The 20,909-nt window shown below is 38.7% G+C and overlaps 1 protein-coding gene across 1 annotated transcript in view; it reads right to left on the bottom strand.

Annotated features, from left to right (window-relative positions):
* Window positions 1–1,888: 1,888 nt before the first annotated feature.
* PI15 (peptidase inhibitor 15) overlaps window positions 1,889–20,909 on the bottom strand; it is a 28,525-nt gene continuing 9,504 nt past the window's right edge. The window contains exons 3-6 of the mRNA XM_005866386.2: window positions 8,402–8,520; window positions 6,522–6,654; window positions 6,058–6,173; window positions 1,889–2,157 (exon numbers count right to left, since the gene is read on the bottom strand). Coding sequence (XP_005866448.1) covers window positions 2,022–2,157; window positions 6,058–6,173; window positions 6,522–6,654; window positions 8,402–8,520 — 504 coding nt within the window. The 3' untranslated portion in view covers window positions 1,889–2,021. The remainder of the gene's footprint in view (window positions 2,158–6,057; window positions 6,174–6,521; window positions 6,655–8,401; window positions 8,521–20,909) is intronic.

The raw sequence follows: 20,909 nt of genomic DNA, 5'->3' as shown, positions 1-20,909 counted from the left end.
AGCCAAAATCCTACCAATGAGATTTCTCTCCAACTGCCTATTGCATGTTAGATAAAATTTGAATTGGGGCCTGAACCATATAATCATTTCTATCCTTCATTTAAGTCTCCAAAATATGTATTTTTGATAAAGTCTATATAGGTGCCCACAGAAGCAGAGTAATAGGATGTCAAAACATTTGGTCACCATATCCAGTTTGGAAAAGGAATCACGCCAATTATTTGTCATCGTGTACATCAAAACTCCAGATGGGCATTTCTCCCTCATTGAATGGATTTAATTAACTATCTATCCTCTCAGTGCATCCACCCTAAGAAACTGCAAGTGTGCAGGGAATTTTAAACAAGTAGCTTCCTCCTGTTATTTGCATTCTGGAACTAACCATGTTTTCTTAGTCAGAAATTCTATGAAAGTATTATACAACCTAAGCATATCTCTCTCTCTCTCTCTCTCTCTCTCTCTCTCTCTCTCTCTCACACACACACACACACACACACACACACACACACACGCAGTATATAGCATTAAGTGTCTTGGCCCAGATAATTGAGTTTTCTCTGAAAGCGATTTCCTGAATGAGGAAATGTTGCCTTTCCAAAATCACATGAGTGAAGTTTTCATGGTAATTTTGAGCTCCACAATCAAACCTAATTGAGAACTCAACTGATAAGTATTCATCTACATAGACATAAAATTTGGTCACTCGTCCTCAGAACATTGTTATGAAGGGGGCTGTTTAACACGGCATTGCTGTCTGTGGTGGGCACCCAGGGTCGTTCATATGAGCCCCAAAGTCCCACGATCACAGTGAAGCAGTGGAGGTGTCCTTGGTACTGAGGTGTTTCTTTCTGGTCCTTTTCCTTCTGCTGACAGACCTCACGATACACCAGGCCCTCAGGATAGGCCCTCCCGCAGCTCTGCACCTGGAGTTTTTGTGACTTTCATACCTGTCTCCTCAATCTTACTTCTCTTGGGCCTCTTCAGTGTTCTTAGGGTATAGCTTTCTGCCTTTCTTCCAAAGGCACAACTGTCTACTCCAACCCAGTACCTTCTGGGCAGTTGTTAACTCCTTCCTGCCTCTTCTGGTTCCAAGCACTGCAGCTAAAATTCCACACTAATCAGGAGCCTTACCGACTGCACAGCGTGGCTTATCCCCTGTTCCACCTACAGGTGGACATCGCTATTGTGTTCACTTCCTCACAGCTACATGAACATCCATTCGTTAAAAAACAATAATTGTACAGCCAAATCATTGGGCTGTACTATTTCCTGAATATTTTTGTGAGCTTCTGAAGGCAGGAACCGAATCTCATTATCTTCGCATTAGGAGAACATAACCAGAAGAGATTAAGTAAAAGGTAGGATTTGAAGCTTACATAGTTGGAGCATAACCTTTCGTAAACCTAAATAAGAAAAAATGTCTCCAGAATGAAATCTGGGATTGCTTAATTAATTTATTATATCCAGATATCACTGAGGGTTATTTTGCAAACTATTATTTTGTGGGTATTACAGAGGTGGGTGCAGGACATATCCCACCACCTCACATATACTTTGAATAGAATATTTTAAGTTTCCCTTCAGTTTACTACTGAATCATATTATTATCAATGTGTTACATCATCTGTTATGTTTGTGTGTGTAAATATGGACATATAGATGCATATACATGTGTATGTCTATATATGCACACACATACCCTACAGGTCAACTAGATTTTTTATGCCGTAGGAACATAACATAATTCTTTTGGAAAGCAAGTTTTAGAAGTGGATGCATCAACGATATCAATACTACCTATACAATATTTTAATTTAGGGTTAGAGATCAGAAAATAGAAATGGATGTTCTGATGACCTCAAAAGATTAAACAAACATACTAGACAAACACTAATTTATACAAGGACTAATAAAAGGAAAACAAGATTGTTATAAAATATGTATAATATGTGCAAAACTCAATATATATATAGACCTATGATTCCCAGAAAGCATTCAACTTCCTGGAAGAGCTGATAAGCTTATTTGAACCAGTATAGGTAGTTTGACGTTACTCCCGGAAAACAAAGGTTATCAGTACAAGATCCCCCGTAACTCGGAGGACAAGCTGAACAAGGTACCCCTACTTTATATGGCGCTTCTCCAATCCAATTGCCCCTAGAGAGAAAAAGAAAAAAATGGTAGCATTAATGTTACTTGCTCATTTACAATTTTTTTATTGTTGCCCTGGCTGGTTGCCCAGTGGTTAGAGCGTTGGGTCAGCCTGCTGATCAAAGGGTCTCAGGTTCAATTCCTGGTCAAGGGCACATCCTCAGTTTCCAGTTCGATTTCTGGCCCCAGTCGGGCTCCTGCAAAAGGCAACCAATGGATGTGTCTCTCTCTCTCTCCCCCTCCTCCCTTCCTTCTGCTCTCTCTAAAAAAAAAAAAAAAAATAAATGGAAAAAATATCATGGGATGAGAATAAAACTTTTTTTTATCGTTGTTAAACACACGATCACATGTATTGACATGATGTTTTTTTGAGAAGTTGGTCATTTTGGAAAGGCACTGAAAGTTATATCCATTTCTTATTTATACAGTAACTTATTAATATATCTTACTTTTAAAACACATTCTCTCTGAATTAATAGTATCTTAATTTATAGGTAATAAGTGACTGACACCAGGCTTAATGCTCATTCCAATTCACCACATCTGTCTCTTTCCCATAACCATCCTCTGGAGCACATAGGCCAGATTCACATTTTAAAAGCTCACACTAATAAGATTCTAAGGATAATAAAAATATATGTGTATATACACATTTATAACTGTTTTTGTGCTTATGACAACTTCCTACTCATGTCATCATTTCTGGGAGGCTTAGAAATGATTAAATGAACAAAAAGTTGTCATAAGCACACACCAAAAGTTATAAATGTTCACAAAATTTGTTCCTAAAGTTGTAAAATATTGTAGATTCTCATTATTTATAAAATGAGATATGGAAAACTCCATTTTTGTAGTAAGAGAATGATGGCCCACAGAAGCAATTAAAGGTGATTTCAAAACATTTTCCCATAAATACACTCCTAGACCTTTTTATAGTAATGCTATTCATTTTTGATAATAAACACATTTACTGAATTACTTTGTGTTCTCAATATTTTCCTTTATCTGTATTGATCACCAATATCAAAATAATACACCAGTTCACTATTTAGGAGAATTACCTTACTGTTACTGTTATTTAGGTCCTGTAATTACAAAGGAAAGAGTAATAAATGTACTTTCATAGCCTGGTGTTAGTAACTCGAGAACTGGGAAATAGCAATATAGCCAACAATGGGAAGGAACTTGAATGCTCAGGAGAAATCTGGTTGTCAATAATAAAAAGTCGGGGTAGAAAATCAGACGACAATAGGTAAGAGGCTAGCATATGAGACAGGTGGTTCTTGAGTCTTTATTTAAGACCTGAACAAGATCAAGCAGGGACTCAGAACCTGTCTCTATAGGGCGTGAAGGTCTCAGTTTAAATCAGTCAGTTAAAAACCCACACTTGTCTATAAAACATTTATCTACACACAGGTAAAACCTGCTGATTAACGATTCCTATTACAACATGAGATGAGATTCTAAGACTGTCCGCCAAATCTAGTTTGTTCTAAACTCTGACCTCCAGAGAAGCTTCCTCAGGTGTAATTTTGATGTCATAAGCTTGCTCAGAAACATCCAGGGGCCCCATTCGCTGATGGGTGCAGCTCCCTCCTAGGTCCTAAGTTCCCCCGTTCTATATTCAAAATCGTATTTCTCTAGGTATTCCTACCCAAGCTACATCTTTATCAAGATTATGCTATTTTAATTTGATATTTTTCTTTTTATTCTATATACTTGAAATTATACAGCACATATTTTGGTAACATAAATTTAGAAGCACAATTTTATTATCTGTAATAATTATATGTTATGTTATATACTTTTACATAAATCACAGATTTTTATCGAATAGAGAATAACTAATTGTATTCAATAGTAAATCAGCCAACTAATAAAACTATTATTTATTCTTTTATTATTTAGTCCTAGTGCATGTAATTAAATTCTCCCTCCCTGTCTCTGTCTCTTTCTCCCCCCTCCCTTCTTACTTTTTACCCTGAAAAACGATTAGGCTTGAGATAACTTCATACTGGCATTAGAAGAATCATATTCACATATCAGTCAGGATTTGAAAACTTTCTTCATTGCCTAGGTTTCAAAATAATGGCGTTTTATTACAACAAATATAGCACATGAACACAATATCTTAATCTCTTGGACCCATAAAACAATCAAATCTTTCATCGATGGTATGAGAAATTCTAGTCATTGGCCCAAAACAGAGAAGTTAAATGAATAAAATAAAAATGTCTTTCATCATCTGGGGAGGATACTTGGCCTCTTTGTGTCAGAAAGAAAGGTAAAAGCTTAACAGGAAAATATAAGGAGTGAGACTGAAAATATCAGTCAAATGCACAGTTCCATACTTTTCATAAAGCAGACACATTCTACTTTCCAAATCTTATTCTTCTAATAATTGTGAAGAGGGGTCCATCGGGGAAATTGCTCTTTCTCTAACTCTGCAACAACACTGGCATACTACCACACACATGAGTAATGCAGCTGTTTGTGAAACATTTTCTCATTCCCTCCCCATACTGGCAATGCTAGAGAAAATCTTTGGGGCTTACTTTGGAAAACACCAAGAATGTCATAAATCCTTTGCACATTTTGGTATTTACTCCAAATGGGAACAGACTCATGAATAAACAGTGCAATCTTTTATCAGCTGAAGAGTTATTGTTATCAAGAAGGCATTTTCTCGAATGTTAACACATGCTTATTTATTGCAAAAAAAGTTCATAAATATGTCCATATTTTAGAAGCTGTAATCAGTTTCACAATATTTTTATGTGTGCCATAGGATGAAATTACTAAATACATAGGATGAAATTATTAAATACTTTTATTAAAAATATATTTTATTGATTTTTTTTACAGAGAGGAAGGGAGAGGGATAGAGAGCTAGAAACATCAATGAGAGAGAAACATCAATCAGCTGCCTCCTGCACACCTCCCACCGGGAATGTGCCCACAACCAAGGTACATGCCTTTGACTGGAATGGAACCTGGGACCTTTCAGTCCGCAGGCCGACGCTCTATCCACTGAGCCAAACCCGCTAGGGCTTAAATACTTTTTAATACTGAAATTTAAATCATGGCAAAGCCTCAATTGAAAAAAGAAGTCAGAGCTTGTATATCTCCCCTTCCAATATTGAATGCCTCCCTAGCCATCTATGGAATTAATAAACCATAGTTTTCAATTTTACTCTTAAAACAAGGAAGAAAGGCTTGTTTTGCTTTCCTAGGGGAAAAAGTAAGTTGACATTTTGGCACTGAGAGGTGGGAATATTATGGTGTTGATAAATTCCCTAGAAGATTGTGTTCTGATGGCTTTTTATGTAGCTATCAAAAGCCTGGGAGTACAGAGTTTATTTTACAATCGCCATGACAAAGGAAAGACTGTGAGAATTTAGTGAATCTCCATACTCAGATTGTTTTGCCACCAGTTTTGGCCCAGAATCCTTTTCCTTGTGCAAAGAAGCCTTTCAGCTCATTTTGTCAGGTTTATGCGAATAATGAAGGATTCAAGATCAGAGGCCCTTGTATTTAAGTCCCACTCATATTAAAATACCCAACAGACTGCCCTAGATGGTTTGGCTCAGTGGATAGAGCATCGGCCTGCAGACTGAAGGGTCCCAGGTTTGATTCTGGTCAAGGGCACATGCCCAGATTGCGGGCTCCATCCCCAGTAGGCAGCATGCAGGAGGCAGCTGATTAATGATTCTCTCATCATTGATGTTTCTATCCCTCGCTCCCTCTCCCTTCCTCTCTGAAATCAATAAAAAGAAAAAGTCACCTCATTAAGGTAACAAGAGGCACATTAAAAAAAAAAAAGAAAAAGAAAAAAATACCCAACAGACTGAAGATATTGGATAATCATGAAAGGTTCAAGGAAGCAGCATGCCACCTGGGACTTACTTTGGGGCATAGTTGCACACCAGGTACACTGCACGGCGCCACACAGTTCCCCACACATTCATGTTTTGGCAAGTATGAATTGCACATCCGATCCGATTGGAGGTGGCCCAAACCATCTGCAAAAACAAACCAATATACATTACTGAGGTCAAAGCTAAGAACACGCATGTTCACCAGAATAGATCCAGAGACATGGAAGCGTGCAACACATAGAGGATTCTCAGAGGGAAGGAGGGGTGGGGAAGAGATTAACCAACAAATGTATATGCATATATGCATAACCCACGGACACAGACAATCATGCTGTGAAGGGCTGGGGAGGGAGCAAGAGTGGGGAGGAGGGGTCAGTAGAGGGGAAAAGGGTTCGTCTGTAATACTTTCAACAATAAAGATAAATTTTAAAAAATAGTTAAGACCATTTTTTAAGAGTATGACCCCAAAATTAACAAGACAGTTGAAATAACCTGTGTATAATGTGTACACATGGGGCCAAAACATCTCATTGGACATCTGGGGTTGCAGTCCTGGGGATACGGAAAAGCATAGTCTTTCACTTCATCGTACCATGGCTTGACCAACTGGAGAATAGAGCGATATCTAGATATCAAGATAAACAATGAGGACTTAGAACACATGGCAGACTCGTGTTAAATTGTAAGTTAATTGTTCATTATGCAGATTATTCACAATGAATCAAGAGCATGCCCACCCCTTACAATTACCATCACCACCCTGTAGAATCCTCTATTCATTCAAGTAGGACCAACATAAAAAAGCCCAGAGTTGGATCAAGTGATCCTATATTTGCATAAGTTTACGTCTGATCGTTTCAAAAAGAGACATGTAGATATTTCAGGACTTATCATTTTATCTTTGTCAAAAATTTCTTCCATCAGAATCTTACGCACAATTAAGAGTTGACATATTAGAAGTAGTCATGATCCTAGAACTCAGTGTGGGTTTTTTTACGTCTGATCGTTTCAAAAAGAGACATGTAGATATTTCGGGACTTATCATTTTATCTTGTTTTATCTATGTCAAAAATTTCTTCCATCAGAATCTTACACACAATTAAGAGTTGATATATTAGAAGTAGCATGATACTAGAACTCAGTGTGGGTTTTTTCCTTAAATTTATATCACTTTAATTTTAATAATAGGACACCCGATTTTCTTCCCCCACACGCAAGAGACTGGGCCTTTGGAAGGTTGTATGATGACATTCCACAGTGGCAGGAAAATTATCCCATCACTGGGAACAGCTTTTCCATAGTTGCATATACTTGCAGATAGGTGTGTATGTACATATGTGTGTATACATATATATGTGAATATGTATAATTTTTATAACAGAGATATATGCAACCAGGAAAAAGTTGCAGACACAAAAGAATGGCTTCTGCCATTGTCGGGATTTTCTTGAGGTAGAAGTGACAGGATACAGGGTATAGCACAGTGGTCAGCAAACTGCGGCTCGTGAGCCACATGCGGCTCTTTGGCCCCTTGAGTGTGGCTCTTCCACAAAATACCACGTGCGGGCGCACATGTACAGTGCGATTGAAACTTCGTGGCCCATGCGCAGAAGTCGGTTTTCGGCCTGGGCGAGTCTATTTTGAAGAAATGGCGTTAGAAGAAGTGGGGGTACGTTCGCTGAGGTCGACCCCTCAGATTGAGGACGTTTTTAGCAAAGGCCAGCTTAGGAGTACCCTAATTAGGTTAATAACAATGTACCTACCTATATAGTTTAAGTTTAAAAAAATTGGCTCTCAAAAGAAATTTCAATCATTGTACTGTTGATATTTGGCTCTGTTGACTAATGAGTTTGCCGACCACTGATCCTTTCACAGCTTCTGGGATGTAAGTGCAGAATGCAGGTTAAGGGAGGGTGCTTCAAGGGTGAAATGGGAAACTGGACGTATTAGGTCCCTTAAACCGATTAAATACTCCTTGAAGATATCTAAAACAGCCAGGGGTCCAGCACCTGTGCCTGGCACATAGCAAGCACTCAATCAACAGTTGCTGATACGACTTGAAATTGGTGTCACTCCCCCTTTGGAGTCTCTGAGCAATGACGTTGTGTGGACATAAAGGGTGCCAGGAAAGTCGCTTCCTACCTTCCAGTTCGCACAGAGAGATTTTGGCCCAAAAATCTCAGTAAGTAAGAAGGTCCATGTTCCCAAATGCAGGTGGCGGCCCAGGCCTCAGCAGATTTTGCAAGATTTTCATCCCAAACCTGTGAAGGGGAAAAAAAACCTTTAGCTTTGCCAGGTTTTGCTGGTAAGAAACAAAAAGGAAGAGGGCAGAAAAGGTGCTACTGGTCCCCAAAGTTCTTTTTTTGTCCTACCTTCCAGTTCGCACAGAGAGATTTTGGCCCAAAAATCTCAGTAAGTAAGAAGGTCCATGTTCCCAAATGCAGGTGGCGGCCCAGGCCTCAGCAGATTTTGCAAGATTTTCATCCCAAACCTGTGAAGGGGAAAAAAAACCTTTAGCTTTGCCAGGTTTTGCTGGTAAGAAACAAAAAGGAAGAGGGCAGAAAAGGTGCTACTGTTCCCCAAAGTTCTTTTAATGCTGGTTCCTGAGGCTGTTTTGACTAAAACAAAGCAAATCCAGGCCATTGATATTTGAAGTTCTATAATGTAATATGATTATACCACCAAAACATTGTTTTTTCTAGTGTCCCTAGATCTAAAGTCTAGACGTCAGTTTTAGTAAAGGGTTGGTTAACAAAAATACTGTATCCAGGTGTAAACTGGGGGCACCTCATACTGACCACTGAAATTTGAATCCCCCAAAGTCAGTTGATTTTCCTAGAGGCCATCTTCACAGCAACAAGGAACCATGCTATTCAAATATCTTAAAAACTAATATGATCAAAGTTATTCAAATCAGTTTATCAAGATCAATAACATCTAATATTATACTGAAACTTTCAAAGGTCAAACTATATTAGCATGCAATAAATCCCATGGAGTTTCCACATGTTATATCATTTAAATATTTGGTAATGATAACATGAGAATTACATTTTAGTTGGCATGAACTGGAAACAAACTATGATAAAAAGTAACTTGACTATGCTACATGGGGCTGCTATAAAAATATAGTGCATTATGATTCAATTAAATAGATGATGAAAAATAGTAGTTGTTCTTGAAAAGAACGTGCTTTACACTGGCAAGGGTGTTATGGGTGTATAATGACTTTTCCATCATTAAAATATTTGTGGGATACAATTTAAATGAGCCTTAGCTTTAGTATACATTTGTATTAGTTACTATATGGATTGACATTCTCATTTCCAAAGCTGTATGGGGAAATCAAGCCCTGAGCATTTGTGGACCTCCCAACAGTAAAGCAACACTAGAATGATGATCTATTTCCTAGCAAGTTACAAGGTACAAAACACAAAATAGAGAATATTTATAATTCATGTACATAAATATAGAACAAATGCTTTCAAAATTTCTCCCTGGTGAAAATATAATTTAGTGAAGTATTTATCTCTTATAAAAATTATTTTGAACTAAAAGGTTCAATACCATGACATTATTTTATAAATTATTTAAATATTGATATGCTATTCTGTCTGAAGAAATTGGTTCAGATTGTGATTAGACAGTAGATAGTAGTATATTTTGGAAGGTAAGATTGTGTATGAAAAAGGAAGTGATAGTCTTATGTTACTCAAATGCAAATGAAGCTCCATGGATGAGGCCTGTGGAGATGTCCTTCTGCTAATCATTGTTTTCCTGCTTTTCATAGTCTTCCTTATCTCATCATCCTTTTGGTGACTTTCTCTTCCACCAGGTTGTGTGGAGCTAAGCAAGACTCCCCTACATTAGGGTTAATAGCCATTAGTTTACTATGTGTTACCAACCAAACTCATGGGACTGCTTGACCATAACACTATGAAGCCATAGGTTTCCTCAAGGATAATAGGATACATAGATTCATTTAATATAATAATATATTTAACTAAAAGGAAAGTAATTTAGTTAACTTTGAAATAAAACAGGAAAAAACGAAATACATGAACTCTTCACTGTAGAGGCCATGGCAGCTGCCCTCAAAAGAGATTTGTTAGTAACTCAGAAGTTGTTTTAAACGAGAAAAATAAAACCATCACACATACATTGATCTAGAATTGCATTAAAATAAGCTCACAAGCCCAACCTTGGCTCAGCAGTGGTTGAGCAGCAACCTATGAATGAGGAGGTCATGGTTGATCCACGGTCAGGGCATATGCATGGGTTGTGGGCTCAATCCCCAGTGTGGGATGTGCAGAAGGCAGCCAATCAATGATTCTCTCTCATCATTGATGTTTCTATCTCTCTCTCCCTCTCCCTTCCTCTCTAAAATCAATAAAAATATTTTCAACGTAATAAAAAATAAACAAACTTACAAAATTTGTATAAAGTCAGAATTATTTAGAAGTATCTGGAGTAATTCGGAGGTGAAAATGCTACTTCTCCTTTGCCCATGTACAAGGAGCTGTAGCAAGACAGACTTTTAGTTATCCAGAATATAATTTGCCCATTTTGTGTGTTAAATTCAATGTGGCAAAATATTACATAATATCGTTTTAATAAATAATGTTAAATACAGTATCAAAAATGAGGATAATGCTCATTCTATAATATTTTATGAGCTAGTGTCTTGTGTATTTGTGTTTTCTCTAAATTGATATCACGGTCTTTTACAATTATGAAAAAATTTTGTACTACTTTTTATAGCTAATTTCTTAGCTCAGTAAAATCTCTGTTTGACAGAAATTATATGCATCACTATTTCAAACTTCTCCTTTGTTTTGTTTGTAAAGATTGGGCAAAGTATATCAACAACATATAATAAATTTATAATGAAAAGTGTAGAATCATAGGACTGAAATGAACTTTTGAAAGCATTTGTTTGGTGAACTTATCTATTATCCATTCTTCTGATGTTTGTGAATAAAATATGGGTTATAGTTCATCGAAATACAAAACAACACAATTAATTCACAAAGGACTTCCAGATGGAATAGCATCAACACAGTTTGTCCCCTGGAGGGTTCTTAACTAATTGTAATCACTTGAGAAAAAAATGCACCCACATATTATTTACATATTGAAATACAGTGTGCACACCAATCAATAACTGCTAAAAACACTTAGAGTCTTGTCCTGAATATCAGCATAGCATGGCACAAATAGCATTGACCTAAGAGTAAAGAGTACTGTGTTCAAACCCTGATTCTGCTGCTAACATCATCTGAGGGCATGTTCATTATTCTTTCTGTCTCCCACTTACTTCACCCATGAAATAAGACTGAATGAGGTCATCTTTAGGGTACCTTTCATCTTCAACTACTCATGACTTAATATACTTGAATAGCCCAGCATAGAGCCAGGAAGATCTGTGATTTACATGTGTTCTATGGGTCTATGATTTACTCAGTACTAGCCCTTTCCATACCCTAGAGCAGTGGTTCTCAAACTTTCTCATGCTGCGACCCTTTAATACAGTTCCTCATGTTGTGGTGACCCCCAATTTCATTGTTACAAATTGAACACAATTAAAGCATAGTGATTAATCACAAAAACAATATGTAATTAAATATGTGTTTTCCAATGGTCTTAGGCGACCCCTGTGAAAGGGTCGTTCGACCCCCAAAGGGGTCATGACCCACAGGTTGAGAACCACTGCCCTAGAGAGAGCAAAACTTTTCAAAATTACTGAAAACATTTAAGGCAGTTGAAGATTTGAAAAGTAATTTAGCATATATAATCCTATCTTTACACTCATTCACATATTTAAAAACAAAATATTATATATGTCAAAAAGATAAACCAAAAGTTTATTCCTGAACAGTATCTTATGTGAGCATTCTTTTTAACTGTGATAGGGGATTTTGATGGGAAGACAAGGTATTATTACTGATTGATGCCTACATTTTTTTAGGGGTTTCTATGTACAAAAGTCACAATTAAAATTTTGGAGAAAATAGTTGTGGGGGAGGAGGAATAAGGACTCTCTCTCTCTCTCTCTCTCTCTCTCTCTCTCTCTCTCGCATTTACTTTTAGGGAACTGATGGCAGGGGTTTCTGCCTGTCTCCATGTCCCTGAAGGAAGGTGCTGGAAGCTTGGTGGGCACTGGCCAGGTCCCACACAGACAGTGGGTCACTTTCCCTCCCTATGCAAGAGATGATCAACTCTCCCTTTGATGCCCACTGCAGAGTAAGTCAGAGTAAGTCTTTCTTGCCTCTCTGTCCCCAGCAGGACTCACACCCGTCCTGTAGAGAGGGGCGTATCCAGCTGGCTCAGGGAGCACTGAAATGTGAGGGTTACATCAATCACATCTATCGGTAAAATTGAGACCTGCCTTTGCTGCCTCTGTCTTTCTTCATTGGTTACCACTCTCATGAGAAAATGGGTAAATTACGTATCCCCTTAATCTTTGTGGTATTTGATTGTATTAATCTGATGAGAGGTCTTTGAGGTTGGAAAATAGCAAGCAATGATTACTTTATTTATTTAAATAGGAAATTTCAACAAAAAAACTGGGGGCTGTAGGGAGTGGCCCAATATTATCTATTCTTTCTTAATGGCCCAATATTATCTGTTCTTTCTTAATCAGAAGCTCTGAACTACAACGAATGTTGCCAGTGTAACCATGTGAAAGAATTTTAACAACTTACAGAAGTTCAGGGCCCTGGCCAATTTGGCTCAGTGGATAGAGGGTCAGCCCATGGACTGAAGGGTCCGGGTTCAATTCTGGTCAAGGCCACATACCTCGTACTTTGGTTGAAAGCTCTATTCTTGGCCTCCACCGGGTCCTGCTGGAGGCAACTAATGGATGTGTCTCTCTCACATCGATGTTTCTCTCTGTGTGTCTCTCTCCCTCCCTTCCACTCTATCTAAAAATCAATAGAAAAATATCCTCAGGTGAGGATCAACAGCAACAACAAAAAATTCAGGGAATGAAGATGAAAATTGCTAAGCATTTAAGTTGATATATAGGGTGTCCCCCTAAAATGTGCACATACACTTTGAATAATTATTAAGCCAGTGCTTATTAAAGTACCCTTCATTTTCAAAATTGAACTATCAGCAGTAAAGTGTGTATCCATTTTTTGGGACACCCTGTATACACTTCTGTTTGCTTGATGGGCATCTGCTGAATCTCTCTGAGTACCTGTGGCATTTGTTTGAAATGGCTTTAATATTATCCCCTACAAATACAGCAAGAGAACAAAGGGCACCCAGGTGACTCACTTAACGTTCTGCGGAATTCCTCGTAAACATACAATATATTATTCTCTGTTGGTGAAAAAAAAACAAACACTGAACACCTGATACTTAGCTTTCATTCAACCAGATTCAACATTCTGTATTCCCTATAAATAGTTAAGATACTTTCAAAGGTAAGTTAGTTGTGGCACTTAAAATCTGATCTTGCCTCCTAAAAATGAGGCAAAAATTAAGAATATGTATGGATACAAAAAGATATTTACTGGACCCACTAGAAGATACTATAATTAAATCAGGTAAATCACAAAATAAATATAGCTTAAGACAATGTTGGAGCATGCATATGCTTGTAGGTGTACCCTATTGTACCCAAGTGGTTTTCTTCCATTCTCTGTTGTTAAGAACCATTTAGTTGCTCAGCTCATAAACTGATTTAGCTTTGGGCTCAAATGTTCACCATGAGCTATTCTGCTTATAAAGTCAGCACCTTGTCTGTGGCAACCACATAGTTGGACTGAGCCATGAGAAATATCCCGAATTCAAGCTGATGTCATGTAAATATCTAAAAGACTTGTGGCTCCAAGAGAGAGGCGGGATGTGACAAGAATGCAGATTCTCATCAAGTTCAGAGGTCTTTAGAGCTTGAGCCAAAGACATACAAAACCGAGTGAAAGGATTTTCCATCATGGGAGAAGGTTGTTGACATTCTCAAGTGGACAGAAGAACTAGAGAATGATACGGTCCGGCCAGGGGTGAGGTTGTTTTCTCGGCCGTTTCTGTAAGCTCGGTATCCACAACAGAGTGGCAGCCAGATTCAGGGAGCACGGTGCCATCTGAATCTCTCTTCTTAAGCCCCAGTCAATATCTCTGGACAACAAGAAATTGAGTCTAGCTGGATGGCAACCTAAAATTACTTGGGATTATATCCTTAACATTATTTGAGGTGACAGACTGTTTTTTTAAGTGGGTAACATCTTTTAATTCCAAACATAAGAATTAAATGTAGAAGTATTTGAAAAAATCAAATTGAAGTTATTAAAAAGGATAGATATGTCTGGATGAAGAACCTGTGCATATTTGATAGTATTAAGATTTTTAATGGTTAAGAGAATGTGGCTTATTAAAGCAACAGGTTAGCCTTGTAATTTCAATAAATATATCAACAAGTAATTATTTATATTTGTGATTTTAAGTTGAAAATTAGAAGACTTGTTAAAATTTTTTAAACAGTATTGCAAAATTTAGAACTTGAGAGTCATTGTGTACCTTAGACTTTTAATACATTACATATATAGAAATTATTATTTCAATCAACCAATTGAAATACCTTAAAAATCAAACATTAAAACTATCAATGCTGTTTTGAGAAATTTAATTTTTTTAAACTTGTTAGTAAAAAACGTTAAGGAAATGTGATTGCCAAAACTTGCTAAATTTATGGATACAACCAGAGATTAGGAAATGTAAGCTGAGTTAAGGAAGAACCAGGAATATTACTTGACAAAGCAAAAGATACCTCTTGGCAAATGTAATACACAGTTGGAATCCATCTTCAAAGACAACAAATGTTAAATAAAAAAAAAATCGTACTTTGAGTCTTTGGAGATGTATTTCTAAACGTTATGATAGTAATGGTATTGGAGACAGTATGGCATATGCTGTCAACATTATTTTCCTGGAAATTTATGTGATCATTCCTTGTATATTAAGATAAAAAGCAAAATCAATTTAGATAGACACGTTTTGGAGTTTTTAAAAAATAATTTAGCAAGGACTGTTTGATCTTTTCCTGCGTTGGTCAGATTGGGAAAGGAATATTGACTTACAGAAGTGGGAAAGAGCCATTAAAAAGAAATTAAGTGATGACAAAATTATTTCCCCTGAGGGCAAAAAAATGCTTTTAATACACTTTAAAACAGCTTTAAATCATGGGCATAATTGCAGTTCTGTTTGGTGGGTTTATTCCCATTAGGTGGAAATGCTTGTGAAATGCCAATAAAGAAAACTCAGAGCTGAGATCCAGGGTTAACTGGACAGGAGGGCAGAAATGAGTATTGGGAAGGAAGGCTGGGGTCGGGTGGGGTAAGGTAGGGCAGAGGGAGAGGAAGGGAAATTTCTGGTGTTCATTTGATTAATTAAATGATTTTAAACTGGTTCTACTTTATAAGAGAAGTAGAGAGTTAAAGGAACTTGACTAAAAAATTCCCTCAAGCCACAACAATACCTATAAAAGATGGGACAAATTACATCATAAAATATCTAAGTGGGGTCCTAATTATTTGGTAAATGTTTAAAAGAAGATAATGAAAACTTCCCTCAGGTAAGATGAATGCCACCTTGCAGGTAGGTGGGGTAATTTTCTGTAAAGAGATGATGTAAAGTGCACTTTTTTTGGAAGGATCATTGCTAACAGTATACATTTCTTAAAAACAAACCAATAAAGCCCTTTTTCCTCATCCCGTTTCGTCTTCCAATTATTGCAGTATTCTTCTCCTTCTTATAACAATACAATTCCTTGAGAGTTGTCTTAATTGAGAATTTCCAGTTTTTCTTCTTTTATTCTTTTTTTGAGCCCCGCATAGAGATTCCCCCCTCCACCTCCACTCTACCCAACTGCTCTCCACAATGGCCTGGTCACCAACTTCCTTGGTCTATCAGCAGCTCTTGGCATGATCTAGCCACTTGCTCTTCCTGGACACACCCCCATTCCTTGGTCCTTGGTCTCACCATCCCGTGCTTGCCTTGTTGAGCTCTGGTTGCTGATTTTCCATGATTGATGGTTCCTCCTCATCCCTCCAACCTCTATGTGCTGGAGGGGTCCCAGGCAGAGCCTCTCTCTCTCTCTCTCTCTCTCTCTCTCTCTCTCGCTTTATCTGTATTCACTGCCTACATAATCTCCTTCAGTCTTATGGATTGACATGCCATTTACATGCTATTGATATTATTACTCCAAATCATATCTCTAAACCTCTCACTTGAATCCCAAACCTAGGTACTTTAAGCCTCAACCTAACTTGTCCAAAGTTGAGCTCCAAATACTCACAACACTGCCCCACTTCCCACCCATAACCTGCAGTCTTCCTCCTGTCAGCAAATGGCATAGCAGCCCGTCTTCTAGTTCCGGGGTCACCAATCTGCCCCCTTGCCTGTTCATATATACCTATGGCTGTTTCCAAACTACAACCGCTCTTGTATTGCTCAGGCTAAAAACCTAGTAGTCATCTCTGTGCTTTCTTTGTTTCATAATCTGTATCTGCTCCACTGGCAAATCTTGTTGATCCTGCCTTCAAACTACTGTGTATACAAAAGGTAAGTACTGACTGCCACCACTATTGCCACACCTGGTCAAAGCCACCATCATTTGCTATCGGGATTACTGAAAGGGACTTTTAACTGAGGGAGTGATCCATATGTATAAATAAACGAGGGCATGGATTAAAGGCGAAAAAATAAATTTAGGATTTGAGGTAAAAGTACTTAAATAAGATTGGTGATTAGGAAAAAATGGAAAAATTTTGAGTGCTTTAAATCTATGCATGGCTGTGAAACTGTACTTCAGCCAAGTGCTGAAAATGTCCAAACTCTTTAAATATAATTAAACTAAATGATTGCATTGTGGGGATGGTCTACTCATGAAGATGACTAAATGTAGTATTGGGTATAAGATTACAAAGTGCACCTGCTGCTTGACCTCTGGACAGTTATATGGAGAGAGAGAGAGAGAGAGAGAGAGAGAGAGAGAGAGAGAGAGAGAAGAGAATTTGCTGCACCCAAAGAGGCTACTCCTCCCCTCTCTAAGCAATTGCTAACAAGTAGGAAGTGGGCTCAATCTCTCTACATATTACCATTTTCAGGATAATCGAGAAATCTTGATATACATGTGAAACGTATCAACTTTTACACATGGGCAGTTAACTTTTAAAAATATAAAATTATGTACAAGTCAATACCATACAGAGCAAATTAAACATACCTACTAAGAGTGGTTGATGGGCCTGCAGGTTATGAACTCTAATGTAGGGTGTCATTGTCACCATTCCACCTACACCAATGAGTCCTCTTCCCACTTCATATCCATGGATGGTGGCAGGACATAGCAACCCTGTACCTGCATTTGCCTCAAACCTCCTTGCAATAAACTTACCACATGGGGGGGGGGGGGCTGCTTTGTCCTCAACAATGGAAAGTGCAAGAATGCAAGTTTCCATATTAACTAATAGGATTCTAGGTAACTCATTCATCTAGACAGCCAGTAAATGAATATTTATTGGGAGGCACTGGGTACTATGAATTCAACTGTCAGCAAGACTAACAGGGACTCTGCCTTGCAGCTTAGGGAAGAGACAGGCAACAAAAGCACTACCAAACAAATAAGCAAATAACTGCAAATTACAATAAGTTACATAAATTTAGTATTATACAATTTATACAATTCAATATATGTATATGGGGGTGGGATGGGGAAAAGTGGGCTTACAGTTGTAATACAAATAAAAAATACAATTTTAATAAATAAACATACAAAAATAAACTGTTTCATGTACTCACAACTGTAAACCTACTTCTGCCCATCCCTGTATAACAGATAGAATGCAATCTATGAAGAAGCTCTGAAAAACCCATGTGCTACTAAGTTTGTTTCCTTTGAAGTGTCCTTAGTCAATCAAGTACATTCCCATGAAAGCCTTATCCCATGCCGCACACACCTGCAGCTCCCCCAGAGCGCCCACATGCTGTTTTTTGCAAACAGGTGCTGAGTGAACATTCAGTGAAATTTTGTGATGATATAGCAAGTAGCACTGGAATAATTCTCTTGGGTTAGCCTCATCCTTGTTTCAGTGTATAGTCTCTCGTTAAATAAGTGGATATTTGAGCCACAAAATACTTTTCTCAGCTCAGTTTTGTGCCCTGAACCATGACCTGAGATCATTCTTAAAGCATGTGTTAGAGTTCTCACCTGGGAACTTACTCCAGCTTCCCCAGGGAAGTTTTGAGAAGAGATGCCTCGCCCACCCCTGGACCAGAGTTGGGGATCTTGACTGTGTATTACAAAGTGGCTCTGCTCTCCTGGGCAACAAGTTATCTAAAGCCCTACTTGGGGGGGGGTGTCATTCTGATCACAAAGAACTTTGGGCCTCCTCTCGCCTATCTCACCCCTACTCACCCCTCTTTCCCCACTGCACTCACACACCCCATGAGGGGCTTTGGAAGAAGGGGCATTTCTGGTAGTTAATGTCTGTTAATTTTCACTTTATGAGCCCTCATATTAGTACCCTTCCTTTCAGCCCTGGTCTGTTACTGATTCATGTACCTGGTGACAGTGAGATGCTCTGTGAGGATGTCTGCTATGTGTACACATGAAAGCCTTATGGGTGGGAGGGGTAGAAAACAGTCCTGAATGCTGCTGTACAAATAAGCTGACATCACACATTCTGAGAACAATCATTCCAGGGGAGGGGACATGTAGTCTGCAGCTACATGGGTACGAATACTGAGATGACAGATGGTGTTCATAGTGCCTGTTTAGACAACATGGGAACTCTAAATGGATTTACTAACTGAGGTATCAAAAGTAACATATGGAAGAACAGTGTGCATCACTTCCTGCAAAGTCTAAAAACTTGAAAAAAAGGCTTTAAAAATTTAAAGTAAGGCCATCTCTTTGCATTATAACCTCACACTTGTATTTAAAACACTCATTTGACCTACACATGACTTAGTTAATGAAGTTGCAGGAGACTTTGGCCACCACATCTGCCAACCTCCCTTGAGGGTGCATCTGCAGAAGCAGAACAAGTGGGGACCAATGTGTCATCACCTCTCTGCGCTGGCCAGGTCACCTCCATTCCAGGCACCTCACTGTCAGAATAACACACACAGGTTAGAACCCAACCAGGGATACTAACCAGGTGAAAGCCCGTCTTTGACCAGAGCCACACTGCTTCCCAGGAGTAAGGGGCGAGGGAGTACCTCGAATCTCCATCTCCTTAACGACACAACTCTTACCTTTCCCAGGATTTTCAGAAAAGCAAACCTCTTTGTGCAATCTTCCCTGATAGGCAACACTCAGGAGGCCAGAAGTGGTGTAGACAGTAGGTATTGAACACAAAAGGGCTGGAGGCTAAGAAAGAGCTGGGTGACTGGGGTCAGGGGTCAAAGACATAGATGCTCACAGCCTCCAAAGACCTGAAGCACTATTCTAATGCAGAACTTTCCCACATGGTGTCCAAGGAAGAATGCAGGGAGCAAGGTTCAATTCCATGGGAAGAAATACTTGCTAATATTCAGTGTTGTCCTCAGATGAAATGCATGTAGGGAAATGTCCTAGAGCAGGAGATGAACACATGCAGGGGAGTGTGTATTGTTGTCTTTCCAAGCATGGACTTTGGGGTCAGGCAGAACTGTGTTCTTAACCTTTTGACCTGCTCTCCAGGTTCAGGTTTCCTGTCTGACTGTGTTGAAGGCTGGGTGAGCTAGTAACCGAGAGCATGGAGCCCAGCTGGAGCAGCGCAAGGGTGTATGTAATGGTGGATGTTATTAGTAGTGGGGGTCCAGGCCCTGGATGGCAGTGAATGAGAAAGCCGCCCAAAATGGGAGGCAGTGAGGTGCCCTTTGATCACATTATCTGGCAGTCTAAAGTTTGAGAGCCATCAAGCTTTCATCGCAGCTAAGCGTGTAAGCAGATAAAGGAAAGGCAGGCAAACCCTAAAGCAACTAAATAATCAGAAGCAGAATTATGTCTAGATAACAAGGAACTTGCTTCCGGGGAAAAATAACAAAATTAGGGGAATTTTAGAAGTATTACAACTTATGAATTCCCCAACTTCAACCCCTCTTTCACATATGTTGTGTCTCTAAATTTGAAGACCGTTTCATGATGGATTCTAGCAATGCCCTGCTCTCTGGGGAAATATAATGCCCATTGGCTATCATATAATTTTAGAGTTATGAGACAGGAAGACATTTTCACGCGTGGTTAATTCTTTTCCCCGAACTCAGCGTCACAGCAATCTAAAAAACGGATTCCTTGATTGTTAAACTCTCCTGTGATACACGTGCAAACCCCCTCTCTGGCCATTGCCCTGAAGAAGTGGAATGCCTTTCCGCCTACCTCCAGCCTGCTGGCAGCTAGATCTCCCTTGGAATCTAGCAGAGACCCAGATTGGGTAGAAGGTTCATATTTAATGAAATTATGAAATGTGAATTTGATGCACATTTTAGGAGGAAAAAACATGTGTCCTTAAGTAACATTGCTGGACTGTTTCCGTTTGGAGTATGTGGTGTGAAATTTTAAAAGTCATGAAAAGTTTAGTTTGAAAATACAACTTGTTAGGCATTCTTTCATCTTTGTGTCCAAAAAAAATGCTTGATACCCGATTTTAGACACAATGGGGAGCATAGCCTGGAAACAGTGGAGCCCCATCCCTCCAAACCTCACTCTAGGGTAGATTTTGTACCAAGCATTCTTTCTTGACCAGTTTGAGCTGTTAGTCTTTCTTCTGGTTGCCCCTCCCCACCATTATTCAGAAATTCTCACAGACAATTTAACATCTCAAGTTCCGCCCAGCTGTTGAATGGCCACTGACTGGCTATGAAAAGGTTTTCAGATGTACTGAACTCGGA

The sequence above is a fragment of the Myotis brandtii genome, unplaced genomic scaffold (genome assembly GCF_000412655.1).
Source record: "Myotis brandtii unplaced genomic scaffold, ASM41265v1 scaffold23, whole genome shotgun sequence".
NCBI classification, from domain to species: domain Eukaryota; kingdom Metazoa; phylum Chordata; class Mammalia; order Chiroptera; family Vespertilionidae; genus Myotis; species Myotis brandtii.
Note: the sequence above shows the minus strand (reverse complement) of the source record. Positions and strands in the feature narration are given on the sequence as shown.